Source organism: Pseudophryne corroboree, chromosome 5 (assembly GCF_028390025.1).
Source record: "Pseudophryne corroboree isolate aPseCor3 chromosome 5, aPseCor3.hap2, whole genome shotgun sequence".
Lineage (NCBI taxonomy): Eukaryota > Metazoa > Chordata > Amphibia > Anura > Myobatrachidae > Pseudophryne > Pseudophryne corroboree.
Window position 1 is genome coordinate 802,125,707 of NC_086448.1, and position 27,691 is coordinate 802,153,397.

Genomic DNA, 27,691 nt, shown 5'->3' on the forward strand with positions numbered 1-27,691 from the left:
CACAGTGCATGCAGCGGACGTGCGACACCTTAGTAGGGGCAGAGCACACCAGGCCCGGAGGTCGCCCTCCTCCCATATTTCAGTAAGTGATCTGTGTCAGTAGGTGTATTTGTCTGTCTGTGTCAGTAAGTTATACCTGTCAGTAAGTGATCTGTGTCATTAGGTGTATTTGTCTGTGTGTGTCAGTATGTATTGCCTGTCAGTAAGTGATCTGTGTCAGTAGATGTATTTGTCTGTGTGTGTCAGTAAGTAATGCCTGTCAGTAAGTGATCTGTGTCATTAGGTGTATTTGTCTGTGTGTGTCAGTAAGTAATGCCTGCCAGTAAGTGATCTGTGTCATTAGGTGTATTTGTCTGTGTGTGTCAGTATGTATTGCCTGTCAGTAAGTGATCTGTGTCAGTAGATGTATTTGTCTGTGTGTGTCAGTAAGTAATGCCTGTCAGTAAGTGATCTGTGTCATTAGGTGTATTTGTCTGTGTGTGTCAGTAAGTAATGCCTGTCAGTAAGTGATCTGTGTCATTAGGTGTATTTGTCTGTGTGTGTCAGTATGTATTGCCTGTCAGTAAGTGATCTGTGTCAGTAGATGTATTTGTCTGTGTGTGTCAGTAAGTAATGCCTGTCAGTAAGTTTGTCAGCAAGTGGTCTGTGTCAGTAAGTGTATCTGTGTGTGTCAGTAAGTAATATCTGTCAGTAAGTGGTCTGTGTCAGTAAGTGTGTGTGTGTGTGTGTGTGTGTGTGTCAGTAAGTAATCTGTCAGTAAGTGTATTTGTGTGCGTGTCAGTAAGTAATGTCTGTCAGTAAGTGTTCTGTGTCAGTAGGTGTATTTGGCTGTGTGCATGTCAGTAAGTAATGTCTGTCAGTAAGTGGTCTGTGTCAGTAAGTGTATCTATGTGTGTCAGTAAGTAATGTATGTCAGTAAGTGTATCTGTGTGTGTCAGTAAGTAATCTCTGTCAGTAAGTGATCTGTGTCAGTAGATGTATTTGACTGTGTGTGTCAGTAAGTAATGCCTGTCAGTAAGTGGTCTGTGTCAGTAAGTTTGTTTGTCAGCAAGTGGTCTGTGTCAGTAAGTGTATCTGTGTGTGTCAGTAAGTAATGTCTGTCAGTATGTGGTCTGTGTCAGTAAGTGTGTGTGTCAGTAAGTAATCTCTGTCAGTAAGTGATCTGTGTCAGTAGGTGTATTTGTATGCATGTCAGTAAGTAATGTCTGTCAGTAAGTGGTCTGTGTCAGTAGGTGTATTTGTCTGTTTGCGTGTCAGTAAGTAATATCTGTCAGTAAGTGGTCTGTGTCAGTAGGTGTATTTGTCTCTGTGTGTGTCAGTAAGTAATGTCTGTCAGTAAGTGGTCTGTGTCAGTAAGTGTATCTGTCAGCAAGTTGTCTGTGTCAGTAAGTAATGTCTGTCAGTAAGTGGTCTGTGTCAGTAGGTGTATTTGTCTGTGTGTGTCAGTAAGTGGTCTGTGTCAGTAAGTGTGTCTGTCAGCAAGTGGTCTGTGTCAGTAAGTAATGTCTGTCAGTAAGTGATCTGTGTCAGTAGGTGTATTTGTCTGTGTGCGTGTCAGTAAGTAATGCCTGTCAGTAAGTGGTCTGTGTCAGTCAGTTTGTGTGTGTCAGTAAGTTATATCTGTCAGGAAGTGGTCTGTGTCAGTAAGTGTGTGTGTGTGTGTGTGTGTGTGTGTGTGTGTGTGTGTGTGTGTCAGTAAGTAATGTCTGTCAGTAAGTGGTCTGTATCAGTAAGTTTGTGTGTGTGTGTGTGTGTGTGTCCGTAAGTAATGTCTGTCAGTCAGTGGTATGTGTGTGTGTGTGTGTGTGTGTGTGTGTGTGTGTGTGCGAGTAAGTTTGTGTGTGTCAGTAAGTAATGTCTGTTAGTAAGTGGTCTGTGTCAGTAAGTTTATTTGTCTGTGCGTGTCAGTAAGTAGTGTCTGTCAGTAAGTGGTCTGTGCAGAGGCAGAACTCTGGGAGGCAACAGAGTCACCTGCCGCCGGGCTCCTGCTTTGAAGGGGGGCACCTCTCCTCCTGTTCTGTGTGTTCAGCGACATTAATCAATTAAGTTAATTCATAGCAGCCGGTATCTATTCCGTAGCCGACTTCCCCACTAGTCACTACACCTTACAAATCACACCCACTTTATTATAGATACACTGGATGCAGACACTTTACTGATGAAGATATTTGCCCCTATAAAGGAAGCATGAGAATTCTAACTATATGAAGTTATTTCTCTGACAATTACAAGTAACTTCATATACTGTAGTTAGAATTCTCATACTTCCTATGCAAGAGCAGATATTTCCATCAGTAAGGTGCATGCTTCCAGCGTAATAGGTTGTGGGTTCTACTCCTGGATATGACACTTGTAAATTAATTGTCAGAGAAATAATCAGCATTGGGAGTGACTGAGCAGATCTATGTAGTGTGTGGCTGGACCCCTACATAGATCTGCCTAGTTGCAACGGGTTTTGTAGTAGCTTCATATAGTTAGAATTAGAGATGAGCGGGTTCGGTTTTACTCGGATCTCAAAACGGCATCTTATTGGCTCACGCATGATATATAGGGAAAGGGGGCGCCAATATTTTTCTTGCCTCCGGGCAACTGGGACGAACTTACGCCACTGGGTCTGTGTCAATAAGTTTTTGTGTGTGTCAGTAAGTAGTGTCTGTCAGTAAGTGGTCTGTGTCAGTAAGTTTATTTGTATATGTGTGTGTATCAGTAAGTAGTGTATGTCAGTAAGTGGTCTGTGTCAGTAAGTTTGTCTTGTGTGTGTGTGTGTGTGTGTGTGTGTGTGTGTGTCTGTGTGTGTATCAGTAAATAATGTCTGTCAGTAAGTGGTCTGTATCAGTAAGTTTCTGTTTTGTGTGTCAGTAAATAGTGTCTGTCAGTAATTGGTGTCTCAGTAAGTGGTGTGTGTGTGTGTGTGTGTGTGTGTGTGTGTGTGTGTGTGTGTGTGTGTGTGTGTGTGTCAGTAAGGCCCTTACTGACAGACACACCACTTCCTAACAGAATTACTGTAAGGGGTGTCTGTCAGTAAGTGTGTCTGTGTCAATAAGTGTGTATGTATGTGTGTGTAAATGTTTTGTCAGTAAGGAGTGGCTGTCAGTAAGTGGTGGTTTTGTCAGTAAGTGGTCTGTGTCAGTAAGTTTGTCTGTGTGTACGTATCAGTAAATAATGTGTCAGTAAGTGGTCTGTATCAGTAAGTTTCTGTTTTGTGTGTCAGTAAATAGTGTCTGTCAGTAATTGGTGTCTCAGTAAGTGTGTGTGTGTGTGTGTGTGTGTGTGTGTGTGTGTGTGTGTGTGTGTGTGTGTATGTGTGTGTGTCTCAGTAAGGCCCTTACTGACAGACACACCACTTCCTCCTAACAGAATTACTGTAAGGGTTGTCTGTCAGTAAGTGTGTCTGTGTCAATAAGTGTGTATGTATGTGTGTGTCAATGTTTTGTCAGTAAGGAGTGGCTGTCAGTAAGTGGTGGTTGTGTCAGTAAGGGTGGTGGTTGTGTCAGTAAGGGGTATGTGTCAGTGAGTAGTGTGTGTGTGTGTGTGTTAGTGTGTCAGTAAGATGTGTCAGTAAGTGGGTCAATGTCAGTGTGTATCATTTAGTGGAATCTGTGTTAGTAAGGATCTAAGAAGAAACACAGGGTGAGGGTTCTGCACTGGAATGCCCTATGGTTTCCTGTGACCTGCAACAGGATTTATACCAAGGGAAAAAAATCACAAGTAAAGCCAACTACCATATAATTTTAATAGGGTTATCGTGGTGTCCCAGCTATTAGAGGTGTTGGCGGTGCACCCCAGAGTCAGATATAATAGTCAGAAACACAAAAGAGAAAGGAAAAAAAGACTCTTTGTTGGGGGCACTCAGATCAAATTCAACAGTAAGTTCAAGTTATCAGAAGTTAAAACACAACCTTTATTTGGTTAAAAAATATAGTTTAAGCGCCTTTTATGCAGTAATATATATATATATATATATGGAAACAAGCAAGGAAGACCCTAATTACACATATCAAATGTCCATCTGGATATATTTCCTTAACGTCCACCATAAATCAGTGGATAGAAAAAACCTATGACAGTCTGATTCCTATTCACGTGTGACTCAGTATTTTAATGGCTCCATGTTGCCATAATATACATTTTACACATTACGGATACCTGCAATGATGAGAGAGGGTCCGAAGGTAAAGAGAAGTTTAGTAAATAAAAGAGTTTAGAGAGAATACCTGTGTTATGTAAAAATTAATACAAGATCCACACAGTATAAACTTTCACCAATACTGAAAGGTGTATTAGCGGTTTGTACTTTCCAGGGAGAGCTAGAGCTCAGAACGCAGAGCCGGGTGGGCCCGTTGCGCACAGTAGCGTATGGAGTGGGGTACCTGTCGCTGCCTGATAACGCGTTTCACCTCCACGGGCTTGTTCACATCATTGCAGGTATCCATAATGTGTAAAATGTATATTATGGCAAAATGGAGCCATTAAAATATTGAGTCACACGTGAATAGGAATCAGACTGTGACAGTTTTTTTCTATCCACTGATTTATGGTGGACGTTAAGGAAATATCCAGATGAACACTTGATATGTGTAATTAGGGTCTTCCTTGTTTGTTTTCTTTTATATATTACTGCATAAAAGGCGCTTAAACTATAATTTTTAACCAAAACCAAAAAAGGTTGTTTTAAGTTCTTATCAAACAAACATACTATTGAATCTGAGTGCCCCCATAGCTGCACTATTAAGTGGTTGAAGGTAGGCACTAGCTATGTCGGTCATGGAGATAGCCACACCCTCATATGTAGACCACACCCACACCACGTTGGTCACACCCCCACATCACTAGTCACACCGCCGCAGCACCAGTCACACATCCTGCCAAGGCACACGATAGGCCTTTCCTACATTTCAGCTCCAGGCCCATCTGGACCTTAATCTGGCACTGACAATACCCCATATTGACAACATGAAAAAAGTGTTTTTGAGATTTTTGCAAATTTATTAAAAATAAAAAACTAAGAAATTACATGTACAGTACATAAGTATGCACAGCCTTTGCTCAATACTTTGTTGATGCACCTTTGGCAGCAGTTACAGCCTCAAGTCTTTTTGAATATGATAGCACAAACTTGGCACACCTATCTTTGGGCAGTTTCGCCCATTCCTCTTTGCAGCACCTCTCAAGCTCCATCAGGTTGGATGGGAAGAATTGGTGCACAGCCATTTTCAGATCTCTCCAGAGATGTTCAATCAGATTCAAGTCTGGGCTCTGGCTGGGCCACTCAAGGACTTTCACAGAGTTGTCCTGAAGCCGCTTCTTTGATATCTTGGCTGTGTGCTTAGGGTCGGTGTCCTGCTGACAGATGAACCGTCGCCCCAGTCTGAGGTCAAGAGCGCTATGGAGCAGGTTTTCACCCAGGATGTCTCTGTACATTGCTGCATTCATCTTTCCCTCTATCCTGACTAGTCTTCCAGTTCCTGACGCTGAAAAACATCCCCACAGCATGATGCTGCGAACACCATGTTTCACTGTAGTGATGGTATTGGCCTGGTGATGAGCGGTACCTGGTTTCCTTCAAACACGACGCCTGGCATTCATGCCAAATAGTTCAATCTTTGTCTCCTCAGACCAGAGAATTTTGTTTCTCATGGTCTGAGAGTCCTACAGGTGCATTTTTGGCAAACTCCAGGCGGACTGAGATGTGCTTTTTACTAAGGAGTGGCTTCTGTCTGGCCACTCTACCATACAGGCCTGATTGGTGGATTGCTGCAGAGATGGTTGTCTTTTTGGAAGGTTCTCCTCTCTCCACAGAGGAATGCTGTAGCTCTAACAGAGTGACCATTGGGTTCTTGGTCACCTCCCTGACTAGGGCCCTTCTCCCCTGATCGCTCAGTTTAGACGGCTGGCCAGCTCTAGGAAGAGTCCTGGTAGTTCCGAACTTCTTCCATTTACAGATGATGGAGGCCACTGTGCTCATTGGGACCTTCAAAAGCAGCAGATTTTTTTCTATACCCTTGCCCAGATTTGTGCCTCGAGACAATCTTGTCTCTGAGGTCTACAGACAATTCCTTTGACTTCATGCTTGATTTGTGCTCAGACATGCATTGTCAAGTGTGGGACCTTATATAGACAGATGTGTGATTTTCCAAATAATGTCCAATCAACTGAATTTACCACAGGTGGACTCCAATTAAGCCGTAGGAACATCTCAAGGATGATCAGTGGACTCAGGATGTACCGAAGCACAATTTTGAGCTTCATGGCAAAGGCTGTGAATACTTATGTGCATGTGATTTCTTAGTTTTTTATTTTTAATAAATTTGGAAAAATCTTAAAAAAACTTTTTTCACGTTGTCATTATGGGGTATTGTGTGTAGAATGTTTAAGGAAAAAATTAATTATTCCATTTTGGAATAAGGCTGTAACATAACAAAATGTGGAAAAAGTGAAGCGCTGTGAATACTTTCCGGATGCACTGTATATCTCCTATAAATATTAACTATATAAAACTTTCCTATTTATAGTGTTTCTTTCCCCTTTAAGACCGGCCGAGGGCCTATGTTCTTAGGATCCCTGTGTAGCCTCCACGGTATGACCTGTGTCTAGACAGGATGGTATGCGTGAATCATCAGACAAGCTTTTGACCTTCTGTTTCTTCTATAGGAGACATTGTTATTACAGGAGGAAAGCACCTGAAAAGTTATATTTTTGTTATCAAATCGTGAGTGATGCAATCTAAAGGGGCTTTTCTTCCAAACATCTTTACACATATGGTTTTATGGTCTTTGTCCTGGAAAAAATAAAATAACAATATGTACGCGTGTGATAAAAGCAATTCTAAAAATAACTTTCTTGTAATTGTTTATTATGCAGCCAGCCCTAAATTCCGGTCCACTCGTTAGCTATCTTGTCCTCAGACGCCCAACTAGGTAATTTAGTATTTTTTAAACATCAAAGCAACTACATGTACCAGCGGGTGCAATTTTGAGGTTGATTCAGTTAGCTAGGAGGTGGCTGTATGCCGTACTTAGGGTAGCTCTGAACTCACAGCTTTTCGTTTGCAGTCCCATAGGGCACGATTGGTCCGCGAGGCGGGCGAGTTCAGCTGCCATTGCCAATGCTGGCATTTCTGCGCCGCAGTAAGGACAACTGGCCCCCTTCGGGGCTAATGGAATGGACCCCTTTGTGTCAATTGTAGGACATAGCTACGATATTTCCTGCTTTTGGTATTGTTCAATATATAGTTTACCTAAAGATGGCATTGCCCATAAATATCCAATGAATTCCGCAGTTTGGTGCATATGGGAAAAGTGACCAAACTCCTGAAAAGGCATTTTTGGAGGTGTGACCCCAGCTTTAGCCTTGCTGCATCCCGCTCTATGTCTACTGATTGAAGCAGTGTAATGGCACAACGGTGGAATACTTTAAAACAGTGGTATCCCAACAGTCAAGAGTCCGTAAGATCCTGACGGTAAGTACTGGGGTTAGGGTTATGGTTAGGGACTGGGAAGAATTATTATTAAGCTTTGGGGAGGGGACAGTTAGGGTTAGGCTGCAGGAGGGTTGGTTAGGGTTAGGCTGTGGAAGGGGAGGGTTAGGCTGTGGGAGTGGTGGATTAGGCTGTGGGAGTTGAGAGTTAGGGTTAAGCTGTGGGAGGGGAGGATTAGGGTTAGGCTGTGGGAGGGGAGGGTTAGGCTGTGGGAGTTAAGAGTTAGGGTTAGGCTGTGGGAATGGTGGGATAGGCTGTGGGAGTTAGGGTTACGCTGTGGGAGGGGAGGGTTAGGCTGTCGGAGTGGTGGGTTAGGGTTAGGCTGTAGAAGAGGAGGATTAGGCAGTAGAAGTGGTGGGTTAGGCTGTGGGAGTGGTGGGTTAGTCTGTGGGAGTGGTGGATTAGGCTGTGGGAGTTGAGAGTTAGGGTTAGGCTGTGGGAGTGGTGGGTTAGGCTGTGGGAGTCGTGGCTTAGGGTTAGGCTGTGGGAGTGGAGGGTCAGGGGTAAGGTTAGGATCAGGCCCTATAAATTCTGCAAAATAATTTACAAAAATAATCCACAATGAAACATAATCTAGGTGAAAATTCAACATGCCAGTCTTCCTGTTCTCCACGGAGACTTCATGCCATATCTCAAGATGGCCACCGATATCTCTACTGAGCATGTGCGAAGCCATCTTGGGACTGTGTCATAGCGTGTAGTATGACTCTATGGGAGACAGAAGTCTCCTACTTAGCTCCAGAGAGACCTGCAATTACCTGCAGTCCACAAGCTGTTCCAGCATTCCTGGATCAGACCCACATGTCATCCACCCATGGATACTAAGGGAATTCAGTTCAGAGAGATCAGTGTTTCTTTATGGATATATTTTCTGTCAGGGCCAGCACAACTCTGACAAAATGCTAATAGGTCACCATGTGTAAAAGGGGAGCAGACTCAGAGCTGGAAAAATACACGTTTATGGGCCTGACATCAATTGCGAGTGAAATATTTATATTTATAAATATAAGGAACTATTCCAAAACATAGAAAATGAGCTGGTATAAAAGAGTCAGCATGGATTAGTTATTCACAACAAATTGTATTAGTTTCTTTTTATGTTGAGGTAAGTAGTAATCTACATCGTGGCCATAGGCGTTTCTATAATGGGTGCACCCATAGAGTATACTTACCCTTCCGGAGTCCTGCGGCGGCGGCTCTGCAGCGGGAGCACAAATCTCTTGGAAAATGGCCACCGCGGCCATTTCCCGAGTGATTTGTGCATGCTCATTGGAGGTGTCCCTGGGAACAAGGCATGGGCGCCATGTTCCCGGAGACCTGCACATGCGCAGTAGGTCCTGGCTTTAAGCCAGAGTCTGCTTGCTGCCGGAGAGGGTGGGGCCAGTGATGGGGGCTACACGCGGGTCCCTTCCTCTCTTAATACACCCCTGATTGTGGCATTACCAGAGGGGTGGCAGTCAATTGACCGCCGGATGGGATCCTGGCGGTTAATATACCAATGCTGGAATCTCGACACCATCTGCAATACCAGCGGTCGGAGTCCACGCCACCACCCGTGGCGGAATAGAACCCTGTGACAACCTAAAGTCGCCACCGTGCCCGAAGCGTGGCGAGCGCAGTGAGGTCTCCTGACCGCCGGGATCCCGACAGCAGGGATCTCATACTGATCCCTACCATAGATGTGATTATTTTGGTTGATGTTCCATGTTATAGCGTCCTACTAAATGTTACAGTAATAGAATTAGAGAAAAAAATCAAAAACGCGGGGAACTGCCTGACGGATGGTTATTACATATAGAACGGACTGTACATAGCTGAGAGCTGTTAGAGGATTGTGTTCTTTTCAGTCATTTCAGAAATAACCCTGTATACGGTCTAGATAGTATTTGTAGATTACTCTAAACTGCTGTACGGAAGGTTAGTAACTCAACCGGGCATTCAGCATATCACATGTTGCATAGAGTCAGAGTGGGAGATTGGGGCAAGGAACGTCAGTGGACATTTATGCTGGATAAATGTAAGGTACTAATTAAACTACCTATGGTAACAGAGGCCTTAGAGCCATACAAAAAAATACAATTGGATAAACTAATGATGCAATATAAAATATAGAGGGGATCAAACGGACATTATATGGGCATTAGTGTATTTATAATAATTACAAGATGTGCAGTGCACAAGGGCACACACTGCATACATACCTTTCACCCATATAATTATACTTACCTCTCCGGAGTCCCGCATCGGCCGCTGCTGCAGAGCAGAAGAAATCACCTGAAAAATGGAGCAGCAGCCATTTTCCTGGAGATCTGCCTAGTCGGAAAGTCACCAGGAACATGGAGCAGTGCTTGGTGCCTATGGTGTGCACCTGCAATTTTTCTTCTTTCTGTGTGGAAGTCTCATCATGGTAGCACGCACCTCTTATTATGGTTGAAATTAGAGTGTACAGTCTAGCACCCCTTCCCCCTATATTCCATATTGTGTTCATGCATATACTTGAAGGCGGAGACTCCTTCAGCTAGACTAGCACCCCAACATCCTGCCCTGGGTGTTTTTAATTAGGAATGTGTTCCTTGCATTTGCAGACTGTGTATTGGGAATTGCACTATGATGGTAAGTCCTGAGAAAATGTCTAAAATTTGTCAGTTTTAGGGATGAGTTTGAGGTGCGGGGACCCCTAGGTTGGTGTGGCCTGGCTGCCTTGGGGCATCACATTGTAATATTTATTTCAGCACCTTTGCAGCACTTTTACTAGTCACCTATGTAAAACCTATTAACATTACCTCTCACCCATTAATACATTGCATATTCTTCTTATTAACACTTACTAACACTTTAACCATACCAGGTAGGCAAGTATGACTTTAACATCTAACTAGTTTTGTGCCTCGGGCCTGTGCTGACTTGGGGAGTTCTGTGCCCTGTACGTGTATCTCAGTATTAGGGACCCACCTAATGATGGGGTCCACTGTACGTGGTGGGTGGCCCCAAATATTTTTGGCCAAAAATTACACCAAGCACATAATTTTTTCTCTATGTTAAATGGCAGAGTTTACCATTATTATTGTTATTAGCCGGGCTTGGTGCCCTTGGATGTGCACCTGTAATTTTTGTTCTTTCTGTGCTGGGGTCCTATTAGGAGCCTCAGATTATCAGTAGAACCAGGGCCAGATTAACAATGGGGCGGATGGAGCTGCAGCTCCAGGCCTACACATAAAAATAGGTCCATCATCATGGCAGCATGATGATCACTAGCCACCAGCTGTCCACATGGTCTGCCACAAAGCATAACTATTAAGCTTGCATTTCTAGCTTTCTCAAAAAATTATACAATTTTTTATATTTTTACATATTTAGGGTGACATTGAAGCTGATGGTGAAGAGGGTGTATATGCCCATATGGCTCTGGACACACCCACACAGCACTCCCCTGTTTTCTCAACAGGCCCTTGAATATTTTCAGCTCCAGGCCCATGTGGCCCTTAATCTGGCCCTGAGTAGGACCCAAGATTTCCCAGCAGAACATTGCCTCTTCCCTAGGTAAATGATGCACACGCAGCCGGCTGTTCACATGATGTAAATGAAGAAGTCATTCATCAGACCAGGCCACCTTCTACCATTGCCCATTGATCCAACCCCTTGCCAGATGCCACTGTAGCGAGATAATCAATGTAATTCACGTCACCTGTCAGTAGTTTTAATGTTATGGCCAATGGTTGTGTTTCTGCTGCATTAATATCCTAAAACAGATGAAAGGAAAATGCTGGAAATATTATGAAGTAAGGGAAGCAGTTGAGATAATTAGGGGATATGTCCATTTTGGAGATCCAAAACAAATACAATAAATGATAGGTTTTCCTCGGATGAAAGAATAGAAGAGAACACAAAACAGGAACGTTGGTTTAGAATTGCGCGGGATGTGGGGAAGAGAATCACACATTCCTCAGGAAGTGTGGGCTGCTTGGCACGCACAGTATGGGATGTTTTTACCCAGCATCATTTACACAGAAGATATAGAGATAAATAGATTTGGGACAATGCTGTGGGGATAGCGCCAAGTCAAGCCGCTGTTTGATATCAGTATACCTCTGCGGCTGTGAGTTAATGAACTGAATATTATCTGGAATAATTATATTTAACTAATATGACCACACGTTCGTTCCTGTGTGGCAGGGTGCCAGGGTACGGACTGAGCAGGCAGAGTGTGAGCGACGCATTGGCAGGATTGCGCCAGTTGATGGTGGCACTAAGATTAATGGACCATGGGGTCTATTTACTTGGATGGAGATAAAGTGGAAAGAGATAAAGTACCAGCCAATCAGCTTCTAACTGTCCTTTTTCAAACACAGCCTGTGACGTGGCAGTTAGGAGCTGGTATTTTATCTCCATCCATCCAAGGCTTAGTAAATAGGCCCCTTAGGGCCTGATTCAGATTTGTGTGCAACCCAATGGTTTACGTATAAATCAGATTGTTTGGGGTCTGCGCTGTATTCGTTCACAGTGCCCCCTTAGCTGCAGAATGATTGACGTACTGCAGCATTTGGGGTGTGGCAACCAGGACTGTTCTGAAAAAACAGAGGAGCGTTGCCCTCGTTTTGTTGGCATGCCGAGCCCAGGATCTGCAATGTCGGATGCAGACTTCCTGGCCTTTTGGGAGTACGGTATTGCACATACCAGTGTAATACTCACACTATAAACAGCCCAGTTACTTAACCAGTGTTGTTGGTCTTTTTTCAGACCTGATCGCAGCAGCAATTTTTTCTCTAATGGATAAAACCATGTGCACTGCAGGTGGGGCAGATATAACATGTGCAGAGAGAGTTAGATTTGGGTGGGTTATATTGTTTCTGTGCAGGGTAAATACTGGCTGCTTTATTTTTACACTGCAATTTAGATTTAAGTTTGAACACACCCCACCCAAATCTAACTCTCTCTGCACATGTTACATCTGCAGGGGCACTGCACATGGTTTTGCCCATTAAAGAAAATTTTTGCTGCTGCGATCAGTTCTGAATTAGGCTTTGAAGCAGACGCATGGGGGGGTCATGCCCGGCAACAGAGGTCGCCGGGTTACATTGCATCTAAAGAAGAAAGCGGTCGCAGGACGGACCGCAAAGAAGATTGATAGGACGGAGGCGTGGCTTGGCGGATCAGGACCGTTTGGAGCCGTTTTCTGGGAGTGGTGAGTATAACGCAGGCGTGTCCAGCAGAACGGAGGGCAGAGGTGTGATGTCAAAGCCGGGCCCATCATCACTGGATCCATCACACAGGGTAAGTATGTCCAGGCCTAGTCTAGTTTTGCTTGACATTTTTTTTTGCTTAGCAGGGCTGCACAAGCGATCGCAGCCCTGCTAAGCTAAAATACACTCCCCCATAGGCGTGGACTATTGATCACAGCAGCAGCTAAAAGTTGCGGGCTGCGATCAACTCGGAACGACCACCCTGGACACTGACTGACACACGCAGTGTTAGCCTACACCTAAGCCTAACCCATTGTTAGCCTACACCAGTGATGGCTAACCTTGACACTCCAGCTGTTGTTGAACTACACATCCCAGCATGCCCTGCATCAGTTTTAGCAAGGCAAAATAGCAAAACTGTAGCAGGGCATGCTGGGATGTGTAGTTCAACAACAGCTGGAGTGTCAAGGTTAGCCATCACTGGCCTACACATAACCCTCCCTCCCCCGCAGCCTAACCCTAACTCTCCCCCGGGGGCTTACCTTTCCAGCTGTCAGGAATCCCGGCAGTAGGTTTGTGAACCTTGTCCGGATGCAGGTTCTGGCATTCCTAGCAGTGTCGGGATTCCGGAGTTAGCATTCAAACTGCCGGGACCCCGACATCCGACAATAGATTGGGATAAATCTGTGTTTTCTCTGTGATATCCCTCTTATTAAATTTGCATAAAAAATGCAGAGAAAGGGGTTATCACCGCTTCATAAATTGCCCCTATATCCTTTGACTGAAGTTTACTTTTCAAGGGGCCGCAGCAAACAGTCTATGTACACAGTGAGCCTACATGGCAACAGTCAGGATGAAAACAACACTGCGTTCTGAGGCATTTCTCTGCGACGTTACATGCTGCGTTCCACTGCTGCCAACACGGGTAACCAGAAACCTACAACAGAGCAGTGTCCTTAATATAAAACTAGGAAAACAACCCGCTCGCCCAGGGAATCCGCTTTTGTGGAACAGAGGAAGTCCTGCTGGGAATGGGTTATATGCCGACGGGGGGCGACTGGCACAAAGTTACACAATCATGTGCCCAGCCTATATTCATCAACACGTGTGTGACGAGCGTTCACTTGTCCTCTGTCAGTATTTAGATTAGACAGATATATCTGTTTGCAAGCAAATTAGCTTTCATAGGGGCCTGTTTATCAAATAATAATTATAATAATTATAATAATAATAATAATAATAATAATAATAATAATAATAATAATAATATTTCAGGGTACCTGCAAATATTTAGGATCCCCTGAATGCACCATGGGTACTATGGGGGCTGCTAACCTGTTGAATTCACTAAGCTTCTGAATGGAAAACATTGTGGAGCTTGGCCCTGGCAGCTAACGCCATCTTTAGATGGCATTAGCTGCAGTAGACTATGGTCTTCATAATGGGATCCAGTCTTTAGGTCGACTGCACTTAGGTCAACACTCATTAGGTCAACCGCTATTGGTCGACATGCATTAGGTCGACGTGGTCACTAGGTCGACATAGTCACTAGGTTGACATGGACATGGTCGACATGGAAAAAGGTCGACATGAGTTTTTGAACTTTTTCATACTTCACGATCCACATGGACTGCGATTCTGAATAGTAACCTTGCCCGAAGTATGGCGAGGGGATACGGTGCACTAATTGGGGTTCCCGGTCACTTTACGAAGAAAATGCCACCACAAAATTTAAAAAAAAACTCATGTCTATTTTTTTTCATGTCACCCCTTTTTATGTCGACCTATTTCAGGTGTCGACCTAGTTACTGTCGACCCTATGATCCACACCCTTCAAAATGAAGATATTACCAGGAGAGGTTTCCATAGGAGCCCTCTGCAGCAATGGCTACCGCACATGCCCCTGCTCAGGGCCGGCTCCAGGCACGTTCCAATAGAGCAGCCGAACAGGGCGCTGCACTTTATGGGTGCCGCTAGCTCTGGCCGCCATATTGGAGCCTGGAGCCATCCCTACAGCAGCAGCACGGCAGTGTCCGTCTCCTAGCAGAGACGTGCACTGCATGCACAGCGCTGTGTAAACCCCCCTCCCCGCTAACTAGTACCGGCCCATGAGCCAATCAGAGCTCGCAGTCCGGCAGCCTCAGCCTCCCCACCCTTTACAACAACAGACACGCGGTGAGCAGCACGGGGGAAGGGGGGTGGGGGATATCTGGCACTGTGTAATTATATGTGTATCTGGGGACATGTCTGGCACTGGGGGCATATCTGTCACTTTGGGGACATGTGTATCTGGCACTGGGGGCATATCTGGCACTGGGGGCATATCTGGCACTGGGGGGACATGTGTATCTGGCACTGGGGGGACATGTGTATGGGACATGTGTATCTGGCATTGGGGGCATATCTGGTACTGGGGGGACATGTGTATCTGGCATTGGGGGCATATCTGGTACTGGGGGGACATGTGTATCTGGCACTGGGGGCATATTTGGCACTATGGGGACATGTGTATCTGGCACTGGGGGCATATCTGGCACTGGGGGGACATGTGTATCTGGCACTGGGGGCATATCTGGCACTGAGGGGACATGTGTATTTGGCACTGGGGGCATATCTGGCACTGGGGACATATCTGGCACTGGGGGGACATGTATATCTAGCACTGGGGGGACATGTGTATCTGGCACTGGGGGTATATCTGGCACTGAGGGGACGTGTATTTGGCACTGTGGGCATATCTGGCACTGGGGACATATCTGGCACTGGGGGGACATGTGTATCTGGCACTGGGTGGACATGTGTATCTGGCATTGGGGGCATATCTGGTACTGGGGGGACATGTGTATCTGGCATTGGGGGCATATCTGGTACTGGGGGGACATGTGTATCTGGCACTGGGGGCATATCTGGCACTGGGGACATATCTGGCACTGGGGGGACATGTGTATCTGGCACTGGGGGGACACGTGTATCTGGCATTGGGGGCATATCTGGTACTGGGGGGACATGTGTATCTGGCACTGGGGGCATATTTGGCACTATGGGGACATGTGTATCTGGCACTGGGGGCATATCTGGCACTGGGGGGACATGTGTATCTGGCACTGGGGGTATATCTGGCACTGAGGGGACATGTGTATTTGGCACTGGGGGCATATCTGGCACTGGGGACATATCTGGCACTGGGGGGACATGTATATCTAGCACTGGGGGGACATGTGTATCTGGCACTGGGGGTATATCTGGCACTGGGGGGACGTGTATTTGGCACTGGGGGCATATCTGGCACTGGGGACATATCTGGCACTGGGGGGACATGTGTATCTGGCACTGGGGGGACATGTGTATCTGGCATTGGGGGCATATCTGGTACTGGGGGGACATGTGTATCTGGCATTTGGGGCATATCTGGTACTGGGGGGACATGTGTATCTGGCACTGGGGGCATATCTGGCACTGGGGACATATCTGGCACTGGGGGGACATGTGTATCTGGCACTGGGGGGACATGTGTATCTGGCATTGGGGGCATATCTGGTACTGCGGGGGACATGTGTATCTGGCACTGGGGGCATATTTGGCACTATGGGGACATGTGTATCTGGCACTGGGGGCATATCTGGCAATGGGGGGACATGTGTATCTGGCACTGGGGGCATATCAGGTCTGACTTAGGCCCTTAGTTGATGCCTGGGAGGTCTTCGCCCCCCCCCCCCCCACCGTGGGGCACTACGGGCGGGTGGGTCTGTGGGACAGTTCCAAAAAAACTAGACTGTCTCTTGAAAATCGGGACATTTGGGAGATATGCCATTCCCACTGTTATATCAGCAAAAACAAATGCAGAATTGAGGTTGGGGACACTGTGTGCTGAAAGGCATTATTTACAGTACTTTGGAGAAACCGTCTTGAATATATCCTACCCCCATCCTTCTGCAAGTGGGAGTCCCAAACTGTATTGAAACTTCTAGTGTCCCTGTTATGATGGAAATGAATTATAGTCCCCACCTTATGAATAAATTGCTCACTTGCAAAGTGATACTATATCAAGAAAAAAATAGTTATTGTCTTGGTCAGAGGTTCCCAAACTCAGTCAAAGCACCTTAACAGTCCATGTTTTAAGGATTAGAACAGGTGATGGTTATCTGCGCACTGAGGTGTTGGGTGTCAGTTGGGTCGGGGTGTGCAGCAGGTTCAGGGGTTGTCCAGTCCCTATTAATGCAATATAAAGAACTGATACACAATGCAAAAACAAAATGTAAGAAGTTGAACTGCGCTCTACCCCTGATGTTTAAAGTCTCCACTAGTCTGAATAGGAGCTACCTATGTTGTTTCTTAAATAAAGATAAATAATAATGTCAGTGGGTGAAAAAGAGTAAACTATAAGGTGTTTTATTAACGATTTTTCTTATCTGGTTGGCTTCTTTAGAATATTGTGTAATGAAAATTGGATCGTTGTGGGTGACTTTTGTGTCGGGTTTACATGGTTAAATGGTATACCTATGGGACAATTCAAAAGACTTAGGAGTAATTGCTCCAGGATAGAAGATTTTGAGACGCAAGTGCAACATTTGAGTAAGAAATTTAAGGAGAGAAAATACCACAATGATACAATCCAATTGGCCTTTGAAACAGTTAGGAAAGATGAAAGGGCACCTCTACTACAATATTAGAAGAAACCCGACACAAAAGTCACCCACAACGATCCACTTTTCATTACACAATATTCTAAAGAAGCCAACCAGATAAGAAAAATCGTGAAGAAACACTGGCCCATTCTCCTACAAGACCACACTTTATCAGAGATCCCACCGGCAGAACCTAGAGTAATTTTTAGGAAGGCTCCAGATATCAAGAAAAAGTGAGTACACAGTCATATCCCACCAACTAAACCAGTACAGACCACCATAGATAACACTCATCACAAAGGGGGTTTCTTTCACTGTGGCACATGCATAGGATGCAAAACGACAAAAGCAAGGAGCATAAGGCCCACAGTTACCAAAAAGTCGACATCCAATTCACAAATCCACAGAATCAGGGATAGAATCACATGCCACAGCAAGGGCATCATTTATATGCTGGAATGCCCATGTCCAATGCAGTACATAGGACGAACCATCAGACCCCTTAAGGTAAGGATAGGAGAGCATATCCGCAACATAAAGAAAGGGTTAGAGGATCATCTTCTATCGGTACATTTTAGAGATCACCATGGGTCCAATCCCTCAGGGCTAAGCTTTGTAGGGCTCAAAGAAGTTAAGAAGAACTGGAGAGGGGGCGATTATGTAAACAGTATCAACAAAGAAGAACTCCGCTTAATTATAGCACTAGGTACTCTCGCACCCAAAGGCCTGAACCTTGACAATGAAATAAGGTCTATCATATGCAAATAAGGTCTGTGAACCACGAATATCACGGGTTTCCTCTAGATCGTATTTGATCACATCATTAGACAACCCCCTCCCTCTCCCCCCCCCTCCCCCTCCCCCCCCCCTGATACCCAAGTAACCTTTACAACAGCAATACTCCTGAATACTTTAAGTCACACCTATCACACTAATATTAGTTCTGCTCCCTACCAACTAACCCGCAGTTTAGAAGACAGGTTCCATCAGGGTAGAACAATTTATCTAATGAAGCACTTATGATCTTTTAGTATACAAGTAGGACTTAGGGTACAAACCCTTTAATTGACTAAGTTAAACTGGGGATTGGAAATAAGGGTTCGGTTAACTAAGCCCCATTTCAAAAGAACCTTTCTGTCATGCAACACCCATTTATCGATCTTTTTCAGCTAGTATTATTGTAAAACCATTCTGCTGTTTAATATATATTTATTATTTCACCAATCACTAAGGCAACAGTATCTATATCAAGCCATAATTTATTCAGACTCAAAAGAATTATTTATTCTACAATGCGTCATCAGGGAAAATGTAGACAATAAACATCACATAAATAGGGTTTTATAACAGGAACAACATTTATCCCACTTCTAGGGGACAGACAAAGCAGATCGCCTAGTTAATTGATAAAGTAACAGCACGATTACGCTACAGCACTTCTAACCCTTTAAGGACAAACACACTCATTACAAGTTGCTATGGGAGACGACCAAACAAATAGAGAACTCAGCAACTCTCAGTGAATACAATGTTACCACCAGCCAATACAGCCTGCTAGACATTTTTGATGAACAGTCGGCAAAACCAATCAGGGATTGAGACAGGGACGAATGAATGAAGATCCCGCCCCCACACCAAGTTTAAAACCCTCAAGGCATGGACACTCTAAATTGCAAACTCCCAGAGGAAGGCCAGACCCGGCTGAAACGCGTTGGAGGACACTAAACAACTACATGAAAGCGGACAGTGGATACAAGAGGAACCCCAGAGCACCGACGACGAGCTTGCAGCAGTAGCGCAGCAAGACGGGTAAGTGAGTGCAGGCGGACGGACGGCGAGGAGGGAGACTTCAGGTGCCGCTCGAGAAGTGGATTGGTGTGCCTCGCTGTGGATTCCCGGACAGGTTCCACAGCGGCGCACCCTCTCCACGGACATAAGATCGGCACGAGGAAGGTAGCCGGCTCACGGTGAGTCCGTACAAGGACGAACTGAGTGAGCTAGTGCTGACCGCCATCAGCTGACCAGTCCAGAGCCCCTCCAGAATCCCGGCGCAGACCCGCACCCGGACTCCTCACGAACACGGCCGCAACGGTAAGGACCTATATCCACTAGACCACAACAGAGACACGGGACGCCGGTCTCTTTTCCTCACTAAGGATCAAAGACTTTTTATTCGATTTAAATTTTCACTAAGATAAGGACATTTTAAAGTTACTACTCTGTGCATCAAAAAGGACACTTTCAATAGAAAGAGATTGCTGGACTTGCATTTAAGAGAAGGACGGCATTTGGGCTTTTCTTGGAAACACCTAACCCTGTGCCATTAGCAATTAATAAAACACCTTGTAGTTGACTCTTATTCACCCACTGGTATTCTTTATCTTTATTTAAGAAACAACACAGGTAGTTCCTATTCAGACTAGTGGAGACTTTAAACATCAGGGGTAGAGCGCAGTTCAACTCTTACATTTTGTTTTTGCATTGTGTATCAGTTCTTTATATTGCATGTTTTAAGAATAGCCATGGTTAAGCACATATGGTTTAATCAAAATGACAGAGGATAGACATCCTTAAAACCTGAACTATTATGGTTCCTTGAGGACCGAGTTTGGGAATCACTGGTCTAGTCTAATAGCATAAACACCTTCTCTGTAGTTTTCTTGGTATGTTATTTATATGGTGCCTGCAGGTTCAGCAGCACGGTACAATCAAAGAAACTTTATTCTGTCACATCAGTCCCTGTCCCAGTGGAGCTTACTATCTAATTTCTCTATCAGAAGCGCACTGCAGTCCTGGGTTCCATCTGTACTAGGGATTCTCCCCTCTAGTAATCTGTGATTCATTTCATTGTGGAGCGTGGCATCTGCCATTCCGGAATGGCTCATCGTATGTATAATGTGTGAAGGCTGAAGGGGCATCATAGCATGGGCTTTCTCTGGGATCAATTTTGTCATACCCCTTCCCCCGAGGTTATGGCCCTATTGGAAAACAAAAGGGGCGCCAATTCTCTCTCTGAGGTGTGGTTACATCTAGTTACGGCTCTGGTCAAAAGTGTTCGCTAGCCCATAGAATAGTGAGCACTTCTGAGCTAATCGGGGTGTGAACTGAACAGGTGAAGAGTGCGAAAAGGGCTGCGCTTGCCGGCATTTAAGCGCTGTTGGAACGGAAATTCACACCTTGAAATCACGACTTAGGGGGAGATGTACTAAGCAAGTAGAGAAGTGAGCCAGTGGAGAAGTTGCCCATGGCAACCAATCAGCTGCTCTGTATACTTTTATAGTATACAAATTATAAATGTTACGTCAATGCTGATTGGTTGCCATGGGCAACTTCTCCACTGGCTCACTTCTCCACTTTTATCACTGCTTAGTACATCTCCCCCTTAGACTAATAAGCTCCTCAGGATAGGGATCTTTTCTTTATGCACAATGCCAGACAATGGACTATTTTATTTTGCCCTGTGTCATATATGGGATACAGTTATAATGGTGGCAGTTGGGATCCCCTCGGTCAGGATATCGACGCCGGAATCCCAACTGCTGACAATGCCGCCAACCGAAATTCCGGCTAACACGGGCTATTCCCACTCGTGGGTCTCCACGACACCCATAGAGTGGAAACAGAACCTATGGCGAGCGCAGTGATCCACCGAGCCCGAAGCGTGGCGAGCGCAGTGAGCCTGCAAGGGGATTTGTTGCACTCGCCCTCCCACCGGCATTCTGGCGGCCGGGATCCCGGCGTTGGTATGCTGACCGCTGGGATCCCGACCGCCGGTCAGCCACACCCAACCCTCATATATTACTGTTTATGTTGTAGTTTATAAAGCACTGCACACCCAATAGGACTACTCTATAGGAATACATTTACATACAGATGGAGCCCTGCTCATCTATCCCTTTAATAGGGTTAATTGAGCCAGGGCAGTCGGACATAGGGCCTAATATAGAGTTGATAGCAGCAGCAAATTTGTTAGCAGTTGGGCAATACCATGTGCACTGCGGGGGGGGGGGGGGGGGGCAGATGTAACATGTGCAGAAAGAGTTAGATTTGGGCGGGGTGTGATCAAACTGAAATCTAAATTGCAGTGTAAAAATAAAGCAGCCAGTATTCACCCTGCACAGAAACAAAATAACCCACCCAAATCTAACTCTCTCTGCACATGTTACATCTGCCCCTCCTGTAGTGCACATGGTTGTGCCCAACTGCTAACAAATTTGCTGCTGCCATCAACTCTGAATTACCCCTTTAATCCCCTGCTGTAATGACTTAATCCCCTGCTGTATTGTTCTCTCTGTATTGTATTGCAGCTGAGAACAATAGATGAAAGGCTTATGCTAATAAGCCTTGGTGCACCTAGGTGCAGCAGAGAAGACCAGATAAGCGAGGCTCCACCTGTACATACATACGTACATACTGTATCTGACAGGAAATATATTTGCAATGCATACAGCACTTCCAGTTTCTGAATGCCCCCTGTAATTAGCATTTCTCACCTATGGGCCCAGGTATAATGGTGTGCGTTGAGCAGATATCGGAGGCAGATCGGTTCTCAGCTGTGAATGAGGCGAGATCCCCAGGGAACAGCACCAGTAAAGTAACACAGACAGACAGCCAGGGCCCGGTTCCGCACATCATGTTCGGTGGCTGCTGGAAGCACTTCTCAGACCTCTGATTTCCAAGTCACTGTTAGCACAAATAAAAGACAGCTCATTACTGCGACCAATTAGGGCTGGCAGAGCGTTTTATCTCGGAGAGCTCTGCTCAGTGTCAGGGATATTTATCCTGGCCTGACAACTGTTTACATTCATTTATCTCTAGATGCTCAATGCCTCGGACACTGATACATGGTAGAGCACTCTGACCGGGGCTCTGCCTGTGTACACTGTCAGCAGAATGCCTCAACCACAGAGAAGTCTGGAAACAACGGGGGTCATTCCGACCTGATCGCATGCTGCAGTTTTTCGCAGCGCTGCGATCAGGTCACTACTGCGCATGTGTATGCACCGCAATGCGCAGGCGCGTCATACGGGTACAAAGCGGATCGTTGCTGAGCGATGGATTTAACGAAGAATCCATTCGCACAGCCGATCGCAAGAAGATTGACAGGAAGAAGGCGTTTGTGGGTGTCAACTGACCGTTTTCTGGGAGTGGTTGGGGAAACACAGGCGTGTCCAAGCGTTTGCAGGGCGGGTGTCTGACGTCAATTCCGGGCCCGGACAGGCTGAAGTGATCGCAGCGGCTGAGTAAGTTCAGACCTACTCAGAAACTGCACAAAATGTTTTTGCAGAGCTCGGCTGCACATGCGATCGCACACTTGCAAAGCGAAAATACACTCCCCTGTGGGCGGAGACTATGCGTTCGCAGCGCTGCAAAAAACAGTTAGCGAGCGATCAACTCGGAATGACCCCCAATGTATAAAAGCAAAAGTAGGGAGAAGCTGATGTGTCACACATTATAGCAGAACAAGGCAATTTCTTTGTGTTTCATAGGGGCGTATTTATCACAACTAAGTGTGTGCGCTGGCCCTTCATGGGTTTTGGTTTTGGATCTGTTTCTCCTTCATGTTTTGGATCTTTGGCCCTAAAGGCCAGTGTCGGACTGGGGCATGAAGGGCCCACCAGGGGAATGCAGTGATAGGGGCTCATACTTAGGGGTGTGGCCAGCCTACAAAGGGGGTGTGGCCAGCCTCCACAGAGGCTTGAAATACACAATAGTTTAGTGCTGTGTAATGCAACATATCTACCATGTATAATACAAGTGCACAGACTGGAACCTGATCCCTAGAGGAAGGAGTGGCCCTCAGGCAGTGGGGCCTACCGGTGGTTTCCCAGGTACCCCTGTGGGCCAGTCCGACCCTGCTAAAGGGCCCTACACATATGGCGATGTGCCGCAGAGGTGCCCGACGGTCGATACGGCTCCATAGCATTGCACACGAATATGGACGAGATTGTCCATATTGGCCTGCATGCATAAGCGACGGGGCACCAACGATGAATGAGCGCGGAGCCGCGCATCGGTCATCGTTGCTGCCTCCACACTGAATGATATGAACGAGTTCTCGTTCATTAATGAACGAGAGCGTTCATATAGTTCAGTGAAATCTGCCAGTGTGTAGGGCCTATAATTCAGACCCTATTGCAAGCTGCAACAGCAAAACCTTTCTCTAATGAGCAAAACCATATTGTGGGGTAGATTTAACATGTATAGAGAGAGTTAGATTTGGGTGGGTAATAAATGTTTCTGTGCAGGGTAAATACTGGCTGATTTATTTTTACACTGCAATTTAGATTTCAGTTTGAACACACCCCACCCAAATCTAACTCTCTCTGCACATGTTACATCTGCCCCACCTGCAGTGTTACATGGTTTTGCCCATTAGAGAAAAAAAAATTGCTGCTGCGATCAGGTCTGAAAAGCTCCCTTGCGGGTTCTGATCTGTATTTTTTAAATATTATTATTATTATTATTATTATTATTATTATTATTATTATTATTATTATTATTAATAATAAAAACAGCTAAAATCACAGAATTTGGGGGTGTTTTTGTTCCTACAGTATTATTAACCTCAATAACATTAATTTCTACTCATTTCCAGTCAGTTTTAACACCTCACAGCTCCCAATATTGTTTTCATCCAGTTTAGGACAAAAGGTTGCACCGAGGTAGCTGGATAACTAAGCTAAACGACAGCAGTGGGCGGTACAAACACCTGGCACTTAAACTTCCAACGTGGCACATCTAGGAAACAGAATGGCACTGCAGTAACAGACAGGGTAGCACTTTAACAAACTATACAAATGTTTGTCGTCTACACAAGTAGACTGTCAGCAAGGTCCCTCATTCCGAGTTGTTCGCTCGCTAGCTGCTTTTAGCAGCATTGCACACGCTAGGCCGCCGCCCTGTGGGAGTGTATCTTAGCTTAGCAGAATTGCGAACGAAAGATTAGCAGAATTGCTACTAAATAATTATTTGCAGTTTCTGAGTAGCTCCAGACCTACTCACAGATTGCGATCAGCTCAGTCCGTTTAGTTCCTGGTTTGACGTCACAAACACTCCCTGCATTCGGCCAGCCACTCCCCCATTTCTTCAGACACTCCCGTGTTTTTCCCTGACACGCCTGCGTTTTTTTTGCAAACGCCGGGAAAACACTGAGTTGCCGCCCAGACACGCCCCTTTCCTGTCAATCATTTACCGAACAGCAGACTGAAAAGCGCCGCATAAGCCACAGCAAATCTTCTAAGTTTTTAGTTAAATAACTAAGCGCACGCGCACTGCATACCATGCGCATGCAGCAACTAATCGCAGCATAGCGAAAATCGACAACGAGCGAACAACTCGGAATGACCCCCAATGCTCCAAACAGCACATAATGCAAAGAAAAGAGGTGCAAGATGGAATTGTCCTTGGGCCCTCCCACCCATCATTGTGTTGTATATATTAACAGGACATACACAGTTTAACAAACTAATCACTACAAACTAATGACTACATATATAAATATTACACTGCGGTATGACCTAAAGTGTTACAATCCATGTATGAAAATTACACTGCAGTATGACCTACAGCATCACAATACTTGGATGAAAATTACTCTGCAGTATGACCTACAGTGTCACTCACAATACTTGGATGAAATTGGAGTACCACCTACACTGTCACAATATGTGTATGATTATTACACTGCGGTGTGACTGGCAGTGTCATAGAAAAATAATAGTATTGTACACTGGGGTATAGCACAAAAATAAAAATAATAGTATAGTACACTGGGGTATAGCACAAAAATAAAAATATATATTTTTACCTTTATTTATTTTTTACACTGTGGTGAACCCATGGATGGATGGACAGAGCACGCCTGGAGCACAGAGCAACCCCTTGATGGACACAGCAGCCCCTTGATTGATGGACAGAGCACCCTTGAAGGACACAGCATCCCCTTGATAGATGACAGAGCACCCCTGGATGGACACAGCAGCCCCTGGATGAACAACACAGTGCCCCTAGATGGAAAACCTAGCACCCCTGGATGAACACAGCATGTACACATCTGCTGAATACATGCTTCACAGCCGGAGTGGAGATAGCACGATCACTGGGTACTTTTATTGAATCCAAAACCCGAGATCCGAGTCAGGCAGGAAAACCTAAGCTGGACTCAGATCCCGGCTCGGAACGCTATGTTCCGGTGGGTCTGTTTCTCCGAGAACTGGACCCACTCATCTCTAATCATACCCGATTGGGACTTCATTATTATGCCCTGAGTTTATTTCCTGAAATCTACCCATGTAAACTCTTGGTTCTATACTGCCCTATTAAAATGTGGACATTTGGGAGGTTTGCAATATCCTCTTTATATTCCTGCACCCCATCTCAGAGACCATGAACACCATATTTATATGCTCTCCTACCCACCTCATGAGCTCTGCATGCAGAACCTGATCCAGTCCTCCCAGCCACCTCATGAGCTCTGCATGCAGCACCTGATCCACTCCTCCAAGCCATCTAATGATCTCTGCATGCAGCACCTGATCCATACCTCCCAACCACCTCATGAGCTCTGCATGCAGAACCTGATCCAGTCCTCCCAGCCACCTCATGAGCTCTGCATGCAGCACCTGATCCATACCTCCAAACCACCTCATGATCTCTGCATGCAGCACCTGATCCATACCTCCCAACCACCTCATGAGCTCTGCATGCAGCACCTGATCCATACCTCCCAACCACCTCATGAGCTCTGCATGCAGCACCTGATCCATACCTCCCAAACACCTCATAAGCTCTGCATGCAGCACTTGATCCACTCCTCCTAGCTACCTCATGAGCTCTGCATGCAGCACCTGAGCCATGCCTCCCAGCCACCTCATGAGCTCTGCATGCAGCACCTGATCCACTCCTCCCAGCCACCTCATGAGCTCGGCATGCAGCACCTGATCCACTCCTCCCAGCCACCTCATGAGCTCTGCATGCAGTACCTGATCCATAACTCCCAACCACCTCATGAGCTCTGCATGCAGCACCTGATCCACTCCTCCTAGCTACCTCATGAGCTCTGCATGCAGTACCTGATCCATACCTCCCAACCACCTCATGAGCTCTGCATGCAGCACCTGATCCACTCCTCCTAGCTACCTCATGAGCTCTGCATGCAGTACCTGATCCATACCTCCCAACCACCTCATGAGCTCTGCATGCAGCACCTGATTCACTCCTCCTAGCTACCTCATGAGCTCTGCATGCAGTACCTGATCCATACCTCCCAACCACCTCGTGAGCTCTGCATGCAGCACCTGCATACCTCCCAACAGTGAGACATGCAGAATCAGGAATGAATAGTCCCCGCCTCAATCCCCATGGAATGCCTACAACCTTCTTTTGAGGCTTGAGTCTGTCCCACAGAAATTGACACAGTTGGAAGGTAAGCATGATCACATTTAGGTCATTAATGACCACACCCAGGTATCAGAGGGAACAGGTAATGCCTCTCACCACTGGCTATATCTTGGAGTGCACTGCGGGCACCTGGGAGGAATATATCCCCTCTATCGTGGTGCCTGAGCTGTGGGCACAGCTGTCTGGCGGGTGCTGAGACTCATGGTAAAGAAGCCTAGGTGGAGATGGGCGATTCCATCTTTCTCATCTCTTCACATTTCAGTGTCTTTACGAGAGAGGAAAGCGCAATCAGTTTGGGCACCTGCTTCGGGATTCCAAGCACCACTGTGCCAGTGCCGGGTCCAAGCAGCAGACATTGGCAGAGTGTGTGATGCTGTCATTGTGCAGCTGTGGTACAGAGAGCTCATTCCCACAAGCCTTATACCAGAGGACACATGTGCACAAGCTTCAGATACGCATTCAGTGAATCTAGAACCTCATTCACCACATTATTAATCACAATAAATTGTTTTTACTTTAGAATATTAAATGAAGTGATGAGAGAGGTGCGGGGCTGCCAAGAGATCCATCAGGCTCCTGTACTATAGGAGGTGTGGCCATGTGTGACAGGGCGTGGCCACACTCCATTTTAGTACATGGGAACCTCTGATCCTGCTGAAGGCAGCGTGACCTCACCATCCTGTGGGTGTGGTGGCGCTTGCATGCTGTCAGGCCCGAGTGTTTTTGTGAATCCGTTAACACTGGACCAACCAAAGGTGTAGGTGCTGGGGTATGATGAAAGCAGGGAGGATGAAGAAAGTTCCGTTTCATATATTTATTAAAGGCAACAATTCCAGTAAGGAGTTAAATGACAATTATTAGTCACCATATATATACTGACGTATTGCAATGAATGGTATAATGATAAGCAGGAACAGTCTTAAAGATGCATTGAAGAAATGTTCATACGACTGAGTTTAAGCAGGCTTGTGAAAAATTGTCCAAATGAAGCAATGATTGGTGCCAAA

At 45.7% G+C, this 27,691-nt stretch overlaps 1 protein-coding gene across 6 annotated transcripts in view; it reads right to left on the minus strand.

The window, feature by feature from the left end:
• The window catches only part of COLEC10 (collectin subfamily member 10), a 278,842-nt gene that overhangs the window by 53,455 nt on the left and 197,696 nt on the right, over positions 1 to 27,691 (minus strand). For all 6 annotated transcript variants that reach the window (XM_063924471.1, XM_063924470.1, XM_063924468.1 and 3 more), the window contains one exon: positions 21,776 to 21,965. In XM_063924471.1, coding sequence (XP_063780541.1) covers positions 21,776 to 21,917 — 142 coding nt within the window. In that variant the 5' untranslated portion in view covers positions 21,918 to 21,965. The remainder of the gene's footprint in view (positions 1 to 21,775; positions 21,966 to 27,691) is intronic.